This window comes from Gavialis gangeticus, unplaced genomic scaffold (genome assembly GCF_001723915.1).
Source record: "Gavialis gangeticus isolate Ggan-Ray unplaced genomic scaffold, GavGan_comp1, whole genome shotgun sequence".
Classification (NCBI taxonomy): Eukaryota; Metazoa; Chordata; order Crocodylia; family Gavialidae; genus Gavialis; species Gavialis gangeticus.
Genome location: NW_017729032.1, coordinates 158,768,622 through 158,785,012, shown reverse-complemented (window position 1 = coordinate 158,785,012; position 16,391 = coordinate 158,768,622). Strand labels below are relative to the sequence as shown.

Genomic DNA, 16,391 nt, shown 5'->3' with positions numbered 1-16,391 from the left:
AACTATAGCCGGTGATTCCTACCCACCATTCCAGTTGAGTGGTTCAACCTTCTTTAAAATTTCAGCAACCTTCTTTAAAAATTCATTGTTTTTAGTTTTTATTTTAATTTATTTTCATTGCTTTTAAAATGTAAGCCTTAATACTCATTGTCATAAAGCTACTTGCAACTATATTGAAATTATTTTATTTAAAATGTACTATTTAAAATATTAATCTGGTTTAAGTACAATAAAGTGTGGGGTTTTTTTGTTTTTTTGTTTTTTTTTGAAAAACTAACTTTCGTTCACTCTCCCCAATTTCGAATTTTATTTTGATATGGAATTGAGACTGTTTTATTCTAATATAGGAGAATTGGAAAGTTGGAATTTCAAGTAATGTTTTCCAATCAATAGTATTTTTATAATACCATTAGACATTGTTGGCACTAGATTTATGTCCCAGATATCTTGTTTCGGGCAGACCCAAACCCTCAGACCAACTACAGCTTCTCCATTCAATAAAAGGGAAATTTTATTGATAAACGGTGATAGCAGATAAGAATAATGCAGGCAAGGCAAATAAAAGAATCTACACCAATTCTATACCTACCAGTCTCAGAGCTGTAACAGAGGAAAGGTACATCTGGCCCATACGCAAGCTTCACCATGAGGTTCTTTCTTGAATGTCATATGTCAGCAGCCTGGAGGTCAAAGGCTGAAACCCATCTACCCCCAGTGGGGTGGGTGAGATGTGCTGGTGGTATGCCTTCTGTCTATGGTGGCCTCAGGTTCCCCTCTCAGGGACGCTTTGCTGCTCTGAAATCCTTCCTTTTGTATTTTCTGTCCTCTGACTCTTCATCCCCAGTTGTCATTGATTGGTCTCCCTGTGGCTATCTCACTATACATGTTCTGTTCTGTTCAGTCCTGTCGGCATGTTCCTTAGTTCCAGCAAACCCATCACATGCACACTTCTTAATTTGGTTATTTACTGATCTCTTAATTTGGTTTGTCCACCAAAGCTGGAAATCCCAAGGGCTCTGCAGCTGGGTACGTTAACATCATGCCAGTGCTTCAGAGTCCCTTAATCTCTGTTTGGGTACACTGTTCTTGTTATGGAACAGTGTGGTACATCTCTTCAGTTTCCCAGCCTGCATTTGCTGACATCAGACACAGTGGGCCTTGAAGGAAACCGTCACACACAGGGTTTTAGAAACCAGTTAACCCTTACCATTCCCATGGACCATTGTTCTAATGCAATATCTACTTTACCTACAAGCCAATTCCCAAAAGCAAACCTCTAAATATCATTTTCTAGCCATCAATTATGGCAAGAGACACAATGCATAGACATGGTTTTAACATGGGAATAATGAGGTAAAGATGGATTTTGGTGTTGCAGCAGCAGAATTTTAACAAAAAACTGCATGTGAAAAATTCTGTCTTAAACTGTAGCCCAGGGAGAATGAAATGATGGTATCATTGGTAGGGAAAGATGGATATGCTTGCTGAGGGAGGAGGAAAATTAGCTTAGAAACAGTGAGTTTAGATGCTATTGGAAGACTGAAAGAATGTCCAACAGGCATTTTTATACTGAAGAAGATAAAGATTTAAGAATCACTTACACACAAAGGAAAAAATGGTAAAGGATAAGGTCACTTAAGAGTAGATAGAGCAAGAAGAGAGGACACACGGGCCCAGATCTGAACCCAAGAGGACCTCAATCAAGGGAGAAAGGAGGTAGCCTAAGACGGGGGTGGGGGTTGGTGACAAAACTTGGAGAACTGGACAACATGGCAGGAAAAAGTAATAGCAGTAACACAAGAAACCCCAGTAGCAAAAGACTGCAGGACCTTGTTTCTTTTCATTTGAAGTAGTGTTTTGGTCAGATACTTGAGACAAAAGTTGCCTTTCAACTAGTTTTGTCTGTTGCAGGTTATACAGAGGATATTTTATACAGTAAATAGATCCTGGTCTGGAAGAATCACTTGTAATGAGCTCCGGAAAAGCAACTTTTTGCAGGTATTCTGTTTAAAATTTTACATGATAGTAAAGTTTTTAAGCTAGCAGAATTGTCTAAGCCAAAGACTTAGAGGCATAACTACAAATAATGGCATTTGTTCTAGCCTCTTCTAAGGATCAACAAACTTTAAAGGAAACAATGACTCTGTCCAAACATTCATTTTTAACAGTGGAAAATTACACCACTAGAAATGATTTTAGAAGAGGGAGCACACAGTCCTCAACTGCCCCCTCTCCTCTGGTATCTGTACCTTCCCCAGACTAAGGTGATCCCATTCTGGGGAAAATGTGGGCTGCTCCAGCTCTCCTGTTCCTGGGGGATTGGAGCTGCAGGGCTAAGCCCCCTCGCTACTTCTCACACCATCATGAGACATGGTCAGGGAGCTCTCATTGCAGCTTCCTCTGCTCAGTTCCTGGTGCCCAGGAATAAGCGGACTGTGCCCTGCAGCAAAGTCCCCACCTGCTCCACACCTGGCATTCTAGTGTGAGGAGCAGGTGGGGTCTCTGCCCTACTAGCCCAGGGAAATCCTGGTTCTCAGCCTGGCTGGCTTCTAAATCTCCACCCCCTCTGGTTAGCTTAGCGATGTATGGGGTAAGGGGAAGGAGAGTTGGATCGGAACCAGGCTCAGAAATGCTGCTGCAGCCCAGCCAGTTTTTAAAAGCTGTCCCTGCTGCCCAACTAAAGCAGCAGGGCAGGGGCCAGAGGAAGCAACAGCATTGCCTGCACTTGGCTTTTAGTGCCCAGTAGACAAGTAGAGGGAACTGCAGGCAAAGCCACTGCCTGTTTCTCAGTTGAGAAGGAGGTGGGGAGTAGCTTGTGATTGTTCCTCCCCTCCCCTCCTGGTCTACGGGCAGGCAGGAGCAGCTATCTCCCTGCAACTTTTCCACAGAAGGGTGACCCTGCTCTCTGGAGACCACTGTAAACCTTTTACCCTGGCTCCATTCCTGGTCTCCAAGAAGAAATAAGCTGGAGGAAAGTATGCAGACATTTGGTTTCATGGGAGCAATTTCTACCTGGATATTATTAGGTTATTTTTCTCCTGAAGTGGCCATTTTTTGCTATAGGAGAAAAAGCTTGAATGTCTGTGTACTTCTCATTTCTACCAGTAATTATTCTTCCAGGAGAAACTGAACAACTTTACATGGCCACGGACTGAAATACAGATTCATTTTAGTTTTACATTGCTGTATTTCAGAGGTGTATTTATTTTGAGTTTGGCTAGCAGAAAGTTGGCAGTACTTACTACACTTCTTTCCCTGGGATTCTAGCTTTCAACCTAGCTTGTTAAAATCATCAGTTCCCATCATGCTGTACTATACATGCTGTCTGTGAAGACTACAGTTCCAGTGAAAAAACTCCTGTTCCAAGGTCTTGATCTCATTCTTTTAACAGCTGCTATGACAAACAGGCATCTTTGAAAGTGCTAATTAATGGCTTTTTTTCTTCCTAATAGAATGTGGCATTATTGGAAGAGGAAGCAGATATTAACCAGCTGACAGACTACTTCTCTTATGAGCACTTCTATGTCATATATTGCAAATTTTGGGAACTTGATACAGACCATGACCTCTACATTGATCGGAAGGATTTAGCCCAGCATAATGATCATGGTACGACAAATGGAACAATTTTGTTAACAGCCTCCATAAAGATTAACTGAGAAGTTGTTTACCTGCCAAGCCCAGAACTCCTGGCTCATTTTGAATGACTAACACTAACTGCTAAACAGGGCAAGAGTATTAGTACTTTAATGCTTCTTTGTGCTAATGATGGTAGATCATGCAGCAAGAAACAATGAACATGACCTCTGGGTTTAGCAAGAAACTAAAGGAAAAAATGACCTAAAAATTCATAATTTAAGCTAAAGTTTGCATAATTCAATGAATTGTAAATCTTAGTTCATTTACAACCTATGAATTGTGAGTTTTTTACTGTCCCTGAAACAATTGTTTTATCAACATATTAGATGTCCAAGTAATTGACCATACTTGTCAGGCTACAAACGAATGTTTTTGCCGTGGGATGTGTCATAATGTAGCCATTTTGTCAGTGAGCCTAAATATGAGTTTAAGACCTGAGCTTCAGGTGCACGTTTTAAAGAAATTTGGCTCCATACTTGTACAGCAGCTAGTGCAGTGAAGATAAGTCTATGTAATGGTCTCCCACTGATGAGGGTAGAGGCCTTCGTACTGTAGTCTAATTAGTTGGGATTACACCCAAATAAACTTTCAATTGCAGAAATGTCTTTTCTAGGTATCAGACAATTACAGCCTCGACTTCTTCTATTAATAAACTAGTGAATTGCCTATCAAGAATTACCGGGGCGGTGGGGGAGAGTGGAGACAGAAGACCGTGCACCACCACCGCCTCCCTAGAGTGGGGCGGAGTGAGGGTGGTGGGGGAAACTGGCACACGGCAGCCCAGACTGCACCAGCCTGTGCTGCTGCCGGTCCACATCCAGCCCTGCAATGCTCCCCAATCCCCCAGCCATATGTCTGTGGAGCACTCTGGCTGCCAAGACCACCAATCGGAGTGCTCCGAGATCATTATGGACAGACAGACGGACTAAACCGATATGTTTCTCAATATAGATATAATTCCTTAATAGAGACAGTAGATTATGCTATAGGCTTTATGGTCTTGAGGTACAAGTGCTAGGGAATAATTAAAAGGGATATCAAGTTTTGAGACCAGCTTTGCTTTGGAAGCTCTTACAGTCCTGCGGTCCCATCAGGGAGACCTAAGAGGGTTGTTTCAGTTTCCACACACACTTCTTGTCTTTCTAAGTGGCTTGCAATAAATACTACATCAGCCAGGCAATGCAAATTAAAAACATTTTGAATAATGTCCACTTTTTTTTTTCCCCATTTACAGCTATATCAAATAGGATGATAGAGAGGATATTTTCAGGAGCAGTAACAAGGTAACTCTTTATATAATCCAATGTAATGCTCACATTTCAAGAACGTTCATGCTAAAACAATTGATTTTTTTCACTAAAAATGGATTTGTAAACTTCAGGGATTCTGTTCTCATTCACTGCTGATATCCACTGTTTTAACATCATTTTTTTTTTTTTTGGTGCTGGCTCCCAATGGCAGACACTGCTAAGGCCTTTTGGTGCTTGGTGAATAAAGAAAGGCACTATAGACCACTGTTATGTAAGGTAATTTTAAGTGGAGAAGGATAGGAAAGATGATTACGGGCACTTGCCATGTTTCTTCCTTTTTCAATTTGGTAATTTTAAAACTTTAAAAGCAATGCTTTGAAAACAGGGGCAGACAAGGTTTTTTGGGTAAAATGTGTTATCTTTTATTAGACCAACTAAATAGCCAGAAGAATTTGTTCTTTGCAAGGTTTCGGGTACAAATACCCTTCTTCGGACTTTGTCTCCCTGAAGAAGGGTGGTTGTACCAGACAGCTTGCAAAGAACAATTCTTCCAGCTATTTAGTTGGTCTAATAAAATATCACATTTACCAGAAGAACCTTCTCTGCCTATATCTTTAGACCAGCATGGCTACAACCAACATGCCTTAAAAACAACAAACCAATTTCAGTTGCTAGAAATGTTTGTTTTTCCTACTTCATATAAGAGAGAACCTTGCCTTCAATTGGAGTGCTTACTGCATTTAGTAATACTGAACTGTCATGTTCACTTGTTGGTCATTTTTGCTTCTTGTGTAACGTTGTCACATTCCATATATGATGCTTTGAGGCATCTTACATGATGCTCTTGGGATTTTTCAAGAGGATACAGTAGAACCTAGATCATCTGTAACTCACTCAATTTATAGCTGTCATTTCTTTTACTTCAAAAGATACATCTTCACTATTCAGCTGGGGCTTGGAAGTGGTCACGCACGGCTAATTAGAGGAAGTAGCACCCTTTTAAATACTGTCTTTACTCAAATCAGAGGTGACGCCCAAAAAACTAGTTGAAAGAGAATATAAGATGAGAGTGCGCATGGATATATCTATCTCCATGCACATATATATAATCTCAATTTTCTATATGTATGTATCCACACGTGTGCGTGTGGATATATACATATAGAAAATAGATAAATTTGTTATAGTTTTCCAGGTTTAGATTCTAATTATCAGAGTTTTACCTTGAATTTGCCCCCTTCCCACTGCTACAGCAGTGAAAATAGTGGGTGGGGGTAGGGTCAGGTGGCCCCCTTGCCCTTTGCTCTTCCTACCTCCCCTTTGCTGTCAGACCCTGCTTGTACTCTGTTCCCTCCCAGAGCTTATGCAGGCATGTGATTGTAAGGTGGAAGGGTCAGAAGCTTCAGAGGACAAGCAAAAACTAATTTAAAATACAAGGCCCCAAAAAACACTGTTTGAAATAAACATGCCTGTAATTTGCGTATATGCAAAGTACTATGCATACTTTCAGCTGTAGCTCATCCAGAATTGATGCATTTTCTCTTTTCACTAACTGCTGCAAGTTTCAGTGTAGGTACTCAGTAAACACACTTGAGCAGCACTTTTTATATCTACTTATATTGCATGATACTACTCCAAAGCTGAAAGTCTTATGATATGTCAGATTCATTGGGTTGGGCTCCAGCAGAGTCAACACTGTTTCATGCCATGGTGACCCCATAGCCCAGTACTGTTCAGCATGTGTATACTCCAGATACCACTCTTTCCCCCCCATCCCCAAAGGATCCATATGTTAATTACCCCCCTCCCCCCACTTGCAGCTGGAACTTGGTGTTCTTGTTGCAAGTCCTGGGACCCTCCAAAAGTTAATATGCAAATGAGGTATGGGGCCACCGGGTCCCGCTTCCACCCCACGAAGGGCAGGGCCACACCAGTTGCATGCGGCAGACCAAGAAGTGAGACAATGGAGCCTGTCACTTGCGTGGTGATGTTTGCCAGACATTTAAGACTGTTAAAGAAGCTAGAGAGATGCTGCTTAGCTGTGGGAGTGAAGAAGTCTAAATCCATTTGATGGAATGGTACACATGAGTTGAAAAAAAATTGGTGCAGAGCGATACTAAGTTCAGTGGGCACTATCATTTATCTTAGTTTGATGGGCTGCAGCAACCTAGCTTTGTGGTAGGTTCCCATCAGTATACTTGCCCAATAGGAGCTCTGTGTTTCACAGGCAGGCTCAGTGTGGGTTGCATTCAGTCAACTTCATAGTTGGTTTCCATTACTGAGTACATATTGCTTTTGGCAGGAGTTTAATGATAGTATATTTAATGAAGTTTTCCTGTATGCAGATATAAGGAGCACCTTTTTCCCCACTTCTGATTGTGGGGGGGGGGCTTATATTAGAGTAAATAAAGTAGTAAAATCTGCACCAAAGCCTTGGAGCACCTCTCTCTTCCCACCACACACTCCTGTGTCCTTCCTACCTTCTTCCCTCCCTCCTCCCAGATGCTTCACAAATCCTCATCTTTTCTGGCAAACGAGGCGATAGGAATCTAACCCTGCAAAGTATCCAGGTTCTACAATTTTTAAGAGAAACGACAGCAAAAAAGCTAAAACCAAATTAGCAATGGGTAGATATGCACAGACAGAAAAAGATTGTTTTGGTGTTGCTGCTTAAGCCTGCCCAAAAGATCCTTCTAAATTATAACTGAAGCAATAGAAAAATATTTTAAAATGAAAGAATTTTGTAAAGAGCATTTTTGATATACTAAGGAAATCCAAAATAGTACTAAAATATTCTGATTTTGCTTTTTGTTAATACCTGCTTTGGTCTAAAAGGGGCAGAAAAACGCAGAAAGACGGAAAAATTAGCTATGCTGATTTTGTCTGGTTTTTGATATCTGAAGAAGACAAAAAGACTCCAACTAGGTAAGAATTTATCTTGCAATAGAGCCTAACTAGAAACTGGTTTTACTAGCACTGCCACAAGCTTATAAACTGGTAGAATATCTAGCTGACCTGCATAAATCTTGAATTGTTTTGCAGTTTAATGGAAGACTGTGTTCTTACCTGTCTGTCTTCTCTGGCCTCACTTCATCTGATTTTGTAGTGGATTTTCTAGAAAGGTGTTCCATTTTTATAGGAATGGGTTCAGGCTTAAACAAAACTCACGTATCCTATTAATGGCTGCTTCTAACTAGAGTTACAAGTTTTCAAAGCCACTGTTCCTTGAATACATTGAGTTCTTTGACCATGCAGTGAAGTTGTAATACTGACATTGGAAAATCATGTCACTCCACAAGCCTGGCAAATCTTAAATTTGGGCTAGGGTTAATAATCTGTGGAAAGTTGTGAAAGGAGAAAGCAGGCTACAGTAACTTAAGTTGATTTTTTTTTTCTTTTTTTTCTTTCACATTTATTTAGTTCTATGAGTTGGTTTCCCTTCTAGAGAACTTTCACGCCTCTGTGATTCATTAGTGTTCTTTTTTAATGTATTTTGCATTGTATTCAGCCATAATACTGTAGCAATCATCTCATAATGAAACGTTATGCTTTGTTCATGGTTTCTAAGCCTTGAGTTGCACTTTATTGCAAAGCAGATGTGGAGAGATTGTTGACATACCTAGCGCTTGAATATGAAATTCATTTGTGACATCATCAGGCATCCTGGTTTTCTTTGACTTTTCTTTTTTTTAACAAAAAATCCCCAACTTTTAGTTAAAGTAACCCCAAATCCACATTTTATATCTACAGCCTTCTCTTAACAAAATTATCTTCATTTGAAGTGTGACTTGTCCAACATACCTTCAAGATGTATCTTAAGAACCACATCTCACTCGCTTCAATTCTCTTTTGCATACTTGGTGATGTCTTTTGCCATCCCTATTCTCCCATTTTATTTCATGATCACACTTATTGTCTCATGTTATCCAACTTCCCAAGTAGTTAAAACATACTGATCCGCCTTATCTGTTCCTTTTCCACTTTGACATTGCATGCAGGAATGATGTGTTTTGTAATTTTACCATGCATTCTGTTTAAAGTATCAACCATAGAAAAACTCTTATCCTCACTTTCACTGACAATTTTATCTAATTCTTTGCAGCTTCTCTTCTGAATCTGCTATTAAGACTGTGTCATCAGTGTAATGCAAGTTGTTCAAATTCTATCCACCAATGATCAGCCCTGGTAAACCCTCAATGTCCCTCAGCATTTTTCCACTGTACAAAATGAACAAGTCAAGTGATAAAACACAGCCTTGCCTCACGTCTCTCTTAATTTGGATGAAATCACTTGGTAAATTTACTATCTTCACTGTTGCAGTTTGGTCCCAATAGAGATTTCTTAATTCTCAAGTCTTTTACCATTGATATCCAGTTCTTCCAGCATTTTCATTCACTCCTCATGCTTGACTCAATCAAAAGCTTTGTTATAATCAATAAAATGCAAGAAAAGGTCTTTCCTCACTTCTGTTAACTTTTTCTAAAAGCATTCATACCATGAAGATGGCATTTATTGTACCTCAGTCTTCAACAAAACCCCACTGAACTTTTGTAAACTCCAGTCTTATTCTACCTCTAGTTCTCAACATCAACACCTTTAATAGGATCCTTGTCACATGGCTCATTAAACTGGTGGTTCAGTAGAGTTCACTTTCAATGACTCCTCACAGTCAGTGACTCCGCTTTCATCAATCTCATTGATAACAGTTGATAGCTTTTCTATACCTACTCTTCCAAACATTTTATTTGTTCTACTGGTCCTGTAGCTTTATTGGGTTTCATTCAGTTGATAACTGTTCTTACTTCTGACGTAAGAATTTTCAAATCATCCATGTTTTTCTTAATGGATAGTTTTTCTTCTCAACTGTTGTAGAATAACTCTTCAGCATACTCTGGCCATCTTTTCAATACTTGTTCATATTCCATAATTACATAACCATTCTTAGCTTTTTATGCACCCCCTTTCCTTGTGATACATTTTGATATATTCTTATACATTGATGGCCAGTTCTTGACTTAAACTGATTCGTTATAAAGTGTCTATAAAGCTGTGGAAGATGGTTCTCAGAACCAAGTTAACGTACTATCCAGAGTTTCAGAACAGGTTGTATTAAGGTAATTTGAAAATATTGTATGTTTTTAATGCATGAGTGGCTTTTTTTCTAACCAGTCAATAAAATGGTATGACTGCTTTTTTTTCCAGCATTGAATACTGGTTTCGATGCATGGATCTTGATGGGGATGGTGTATTGTCTATGTATGAACTAGAGTACTTCTATGAAGAACAGTGCCAAAAGCTGGATAACATGACCATTGAACCTCTACCTTTTGAAGACTGCCTGTGCCAGATGTTGGATCTTGTGAAGCCGCAGTGTGAAGGTAATGGTCTTGTATCTGTTTCAGATTAGATAAAGGATGTGATTGCTGGGCATATTGTTAAGAAACCTGTTTTAAGTGGGGAAAATGTTTTAGTTTGCTGGAAAAAAGCACCCTGGAGACACTGCATGCCATGTAGTAGCTGCTAAGATGACTGCCATCAGTCTGTTCTGCAGAAGGGGGTAGAGTCTTGTGCTAATGCTCTCACAACCATACCTGTTGGCTGAACACCATAGTGTGCCTGAAGCAGCAAGGGAGATGCTAGTAGAATTTGGATGCGGTTTCTGATGTGGAAACAAAATGTTATTTATATATAAAGAAGTAACAGTCTTGCTTACCTCCCTTTGCAAGGGTCTGAGGGGCTAACCTTGTGTGACAGAGTAAGTCTTTCAGGAACATATAGGCTGCTTACAGATGTGAAAAAACAAACCCCAAAATGGCGCTTTACTTTAAATTCCTCATGTCCCTGCTTTACTTTAAACTCCACCAAAGCCAGCACATTCCCAGAAGAGGCATCAGGTTAATTGGACTTGGCTCGGCCAATGTCTCTCTCTGGATCAGGCACTTCAATGGGGCTTTTTGGTACTACTTTTATTTAATAGCTGATTCAATCAGCTATTAAAAAGAAGTACCAAAAAGCCCTGCTGAAGCACCCAGTGTGTACAGACACTGCAGATCTGGGTTGAACTAACTAACATGTTGACATGTTGCTGCTTCCAGTAAAGTATGGGATAAGGGTTTTTTGGTTTCTCCCCCTTACGCTGTCTCGCTCTCTTGGCACTGATGGTGTGGTGTAAGTGTGGCATTGCAGGAGATGGTGTGCCACACCAGGAAGTTGCTGATATCGCACTTCCTGGACATTCTGTGTTCCCAGGACGACTTCTTCTGTCACACTCAGCTGTGACGACCTTTTTCTTTCTACATTCTGCCTTCCAAAAACAAGGTGCATATTTTTGAAGGCTAGTTGTATGCAAGCAAATATGGTATTAAGTCACTTCTAGGATAACTTGCTTTGGGCAGTGGCTATGACTGTCAAATGTAGGTACCTAAATATAGGATTTTCAAGTACCTAACATGGATTTAGAATCAAATTGCTTTAATAATGCTGAACAATTGGCAACTCTTAGTGACCTTGAATTCTGTTAGGGGCTAACTTGGGGGTGGGCAAAATATGACCTGCAAGTTAGATTTGGCCCACCAGACCATTCTGTCCTGCCTACAGGGCCCCTCCAAAAACATATATTACCTGTCCACAGCTACCCCTCAATGCTTGCGGGAGGCAGGTTTTCAGAAGTCGCATGCCATTGGACCAGGCAGGCTCTGTGCTTCCACCTTTTCTGGGGCTCTTGGCATGCCATCTGGGAGCCCTGTGTGAAGACACTGAGCGTGATGGCACACAACTGGACAGATAGTAAATGGGGAGGGGAGCACCTGCCTGTGAGGTGGGGAGGGGGGTGGTTGTCGGTGGAGTGGGGTTGTGCAGGAGGGGGAAGGTGGTTGGGGGAGGGTCCTACCATGGCGCACAGTTCCCACTGCCAGAGCAGGCAGGAGGCCCTCATGTTAGGGTAGCTTGCCATATATAGCTTTAGTTGAACCTGCTTGAGTGATGAATCACAGTATTTTTTGAACTTTTGTGCCTTAGCAATCCTTTAGCACCATCTGCTGGACAGATAGGTACGGTAACACTCGGGGTGCTCCTGCCTGCTGCAGACAGAGCCCCCCAGTTATACATGGTTCTGGGGGAATCCCGGAGCCTGCATGGCCTGGCCCACTGGCACATGCCCTCAAACTAAACTGGGCTGGATCCATGCCAGCACGTGGAGCTCCTGACACTGTAGGCAGAAGTCGTCATGTCACCAGCTCAGGCTAGGCCACCTCCATGCCTTCACATGGAGCTTCCTGCACTCCAGCAGGAAGCTGAACATGGTGGCCTAGAGCCAGCCTGGCCCACTGCCACACCACTTCCCACGGCTCCCAGTCTGTGCGCCGTTGGGCTGGGCAGGCTCTGTCTCCACATGCAGCTTCCTGCTAGAGTGCTGGAAGCCTCATGTGGAGACAGAGCTGGCCTGGCCTGTCCTGGCCCATTGGCTCATGGCTCCCACCTGCAGTGCCAGGAGCCCCACATGCTGGCATAGAGCTAGCCTGGTCTGGCTTGAAGGTGCGTGCCAGCGGACTGAGCCAGCTCCCTGCCACCACATTCAGCTCCTGAGATTTACTGGAGCTGCATGCCTCCAGAGGGCTCTGCCTGCTGTGGGCCAGAAGCACCCTGAGGGCCTGCAACCTGCTGGGGCTACTGCTGTTGCTGCTGATGAGGGCTGTGCGCCATGGGATGGGGGCGCCTACACCCACCCACACCCCCTCACAACTCAGCAGGCCCACACAAACCACACACATACACTATACAAGAGTAAGACTTTATTTTGAACTAGTATGCCATTACCTGCATACGTTATGCAAACACAGAAATTAGGACAATATTTTTTTTTTAAAATGTTATAGTAAAGGTTTGATTTTTAGTATACGAGTTGTTTTGGAGGGGGGGGCGGGGTTCTGGATCTGGCAACCCCAATTCCAAAAGGGGTACTTCCAAGGGGAGGACTTCTGGTCACAAAAGTCAGGGGTTAGGGGTGGGACTTCCAGTCCTAAGATGGTGATCAGGGGCGGGGGGTTGGGCAGGGCACCTGTGAAAGGGTGAGGCTATCCTTAGAGCCCTTGACAGCTCACCAGAAGTCATTAAGTGGCCTGCCAGCCAAATAATTGCCCCCACCCCATGGCTAACTCAAATATTTTCTCATATTGGAAATTAACATAACCTTTAGTTCATGAAACTTACTTGAGTTTGTTTACAGCAGATTTTGTTATGCTTGGTAACAAAGCTCAACTCGAATACTAAATAAGCATTAAGCTGTACTGACTAATCAATTCTGTAGTATTCGCTAATACTAGTAGTCATTTTTATATGCCTTTTCTAAACTTTAAGGTACAGTAATGTCCCTCATCCTGCCAGCATACCACCTCCCTCATCCCCCCCCACCCCCCACTTTCACCACTGCAGGTTAATGCAGCTTTCATGAGGAACTGGTAGAAACAACAATACATTGTTCAGCATGTGGATGAATAGGATTTGCTGGGGAAGAACCATTACAGTCTTTGTCAAAAGAAAATCATGTCTTTCCAACCTACCAGAGTTATTTTGAGTGTGTCAGTAAGCAGGTGGACCAGGGTTGGAGAGGTTTATGTCCCAGTGAACTTCAGAGCTATGTCACCTAAAATGATCCACTCCTGGCAGGGTAACCCATGGCGAGCAGGTGCAGGGAGAGGGAAGGGTCTCTCAAACCACACTTCAGCCCCAGTCTTCAGCAGTAGATCAGGAGGAAGACTATGCCAGGATGTCGGTGGCTGTAAAGCAGGGGTGGGCAAAATGCAGCCTGGGGGCCAGATGCAGCCCACCAGGCCATTCTATCCAGCCCACAGGGCCCCTAAAAAAATTTAGAAAATTTATATTCATCTGCCCTGGGCTGCCTGTCATATGGCCCTCTGGCTTGCAAAAACTCAGTAAGCAGCCCTCCACCCAAAATAATTGCCCACCCCTGCTGTAAAGATGGAAGAAGGTGGTAGCAAGTTGGAAGTCCAAGTGTCCTATTATCTAGGGTTCTCCCTTGCCACTGGGCCCAGATCTCCACCTTGTCAAGATTGTGTGGTTGCTGTTTCCACACACCGGCTTCCTCGCGTTCAACAGTCACACACAGGCTTCTACCACAAGAAACAACACTCTCCTGTACCAACCTCTAAAAACCCTGCACTGATGGACCAATGGTGATGGAAGCGGGATTAGTGAATCTGGCAGTCTCCAGTCACAAATCTGCGCACCGGCAGTGGTAGCCTGGTAATCATGCTGTGCCTGGATTGAGACAGGTGAAATTCAGCAGCTTCTATCATGACTGCAGTCCTGTGCCCCTCTGCTCAACCCACATGGGAAAGGGGCTAGAAAAGATTCCCTAAAACTATGCTGTCTTAGCTGCTCCTGGCTGCATAATCCTGTCCAACTCTCTCTGCAGACAAAAACATCATAAGAAGACAGTTATTTTCACCACATGGAACTTTCACACCTTGGTGGATTACCAAGACAATAAATGACCAGAAAAAAGAGCTACCATCGTTGCCAGGGAACTAGAGAGATGCAGCATTGACATTGTAGCTCTGAGCAAAACAAGACAACCTGATGAAGTTCAGTTGAGGGAAGAGGCTACTCCTTGTGGGAGGGGAAACCAGGCTAGGACAGACTTATTCTTTGCATTGACTTCACCATCAAGAATCAGTTCATCAGTCAGCTTACAGAGCTCCCTGTATGCATTAATGAATGTCTGACAACCCTACATCTTAACCTCAGCAACAAGAGTGGTCTGAGAGCAACATTTAGATCCAAGCCTTCCTCAGTTAGAACAGATGCTTGTTCTGCTTGGCAAGATGACACCTCACCTCAGTAGAAGAACAAAGTATCAGCTTCTCAAAGCTGAAACTTAAAGGAGGATTTGGGAAATCAAAAAACAGTGGTGGCAAAATAAAGCCAGGGAGATCCATCTCTATTCTGACAAACATGACACACACAGGGGGGGTTTTGTTGTTGTTTTTTCCTCGGGCAGTGAAGACCTTTATGGTGCAGCTTCCTGTGCTTCTACTTCCTTGAGGCTTGACACTCCTCAAAAGACAATGAATCTATTCAGGCTAGATGGAAATAGTACTTTGAAGCACTCCTGAACCATGAGTCAACCATGGTAGATATGACTGTCAAATCCATCCCCCAACACCCTGAAAGATCATCTTCAACTCAAGGGATTGCTGTTGTCTTGTATCTGGACTTCCAAAAAGTCTTTGACAGGGTCCCTCATCAAAGGCTCTTACTGAAATTGGGTAGTCACAGGATTACACGGAAGGTCCACTCATGGGTTAGAAATTGGCATACAGATAACAGAGTGAATATAAATCATTTTTTGGATGGAAGGAAGTAAACAGTGGAGTCGTTCAAGGATCTGTTATGGGGCCAGTGCTGTTTTTAGCTCATTTTATGAATATGTTAAAGGGTTGAGTAGCGAGGTGGCCAAGTTTAAGGATGATACAATTATTCAAAGTAGTAAAGACCAAGGTAGACTGAGGAACTACAGAAGGATCTTGTACTGTTGTGCAAACAAGCAAATGAACGGCAGAGGAAATTCAGTGTAGGTGCATGTAAAGTGATGCACATGGGCAAAAATATCCAAACTATACCTATACTGTGATGACCTCTGCATCGGCTGCTACCACATTAGAAAGGATGATCTCTATCACGGCTCACTGATGGGTCTTGAGATTACTTGAACCAATCCTGCAACTTCTGAAAACCACTTTTCTTTCAGGAGACAATGAATTGCAATTCAATCAGAGGTTTATTTTTTAAAGATTTTGTTTCTTGCTTTCTTGATCTTTCCAGGGAAAATCACTCTCCATGACTTAAAGAAGTGTAAGTTGGCAAATGTCTTCTTTGATACCTTTTTCAACATTGAAAAATACCTTGATCATGAGCAAAAGGATCAGTTTTCGGTGTTGAGGGTAAGTGCTTAGCAAAGTATCTTGTTAAAAGCTAATATGCAAAATGTAATGTCCTTATAATCAATTTTAACATTTTAATATATTTAGGATAGTGATAATGACAGCCAAGAGATCTCTGACTGGGAAAAGTATGCTGCTGAAGAGTATGATATCCTTGTAGCAGAAGAGGCAGCTAGTGACCAGTGGAATGATGGGTAAGAATGAAATGGGAATGTTAACTGTAAGACCTTGCTAAACTGTAGAGCACTAACTGTTAAACCCTTGCATTGTCCTTTGTGACATTGCACTTGCAGAACTTCATGGCAGAAGTTGCTTGCATAGCAACGTGGCTTAGGAACCTTTTGAGCTGTACACTGGACGTTAGTGAGAACGGCAGGAGGGGCATGCATGTATCATGATGCATGCCATTCTCAGAAACGAGCACTAATAGAACAGGCTGAAATTTCACAACACTTTTAAAAGTCAAAGGCCTTATTTCAAAACAAGAATCTTGACTTTAAAAAAAAAAAAAAAAAAAAAAAACAAAAAAAAACAAAACTTC

The 16,391-nt window shown here is 42.1% G+C and overlaps 1 protein-coding gene across 5 annotated transcripts in view; it reads left to right on the top strand.

The window, feature by feature from the left end:
• Positions 1-16,391, top strand: part of PPP2R3B (protein phosphatase 2 regulatory subunit B''beta) — a 116,685-nt gene that overhangs the window by 82,959 nt on the left and 17,335 nt on the right. For all 5 annotated transcript variants that reach the window (XM_019524170.1, XM_019524169.1, XM_019524172.1 and 2 more), the window contains 7 exons: positions 1,912-1,998; positions 3,453-3,609; positions 4,874-4,922; positions 7,725-7,814; positions 10,092-10,267; positions 15,732-15,850; positions 15,938-16,044. In XM_019524170.1, coding sequence (XP_019379715.1) covers positions 1,912-1,998; positions 3,453-3,609; positions 4,874-4,922; positions 7,725-7,814; positions 10,092-10,267; positions 15,732-15,850; positions 15,938-16,044 — 785 coding nt within the window. The remainder of the gene's footprint in view (positions 1-1,911; positions 1,999-3,452; positions 3,610-4,873; positions 4,923-7,724; positions 7,815-10,091; positions 10,268-15,731; positions 15,851-15,937; positions 16,045-16,391) is intronic.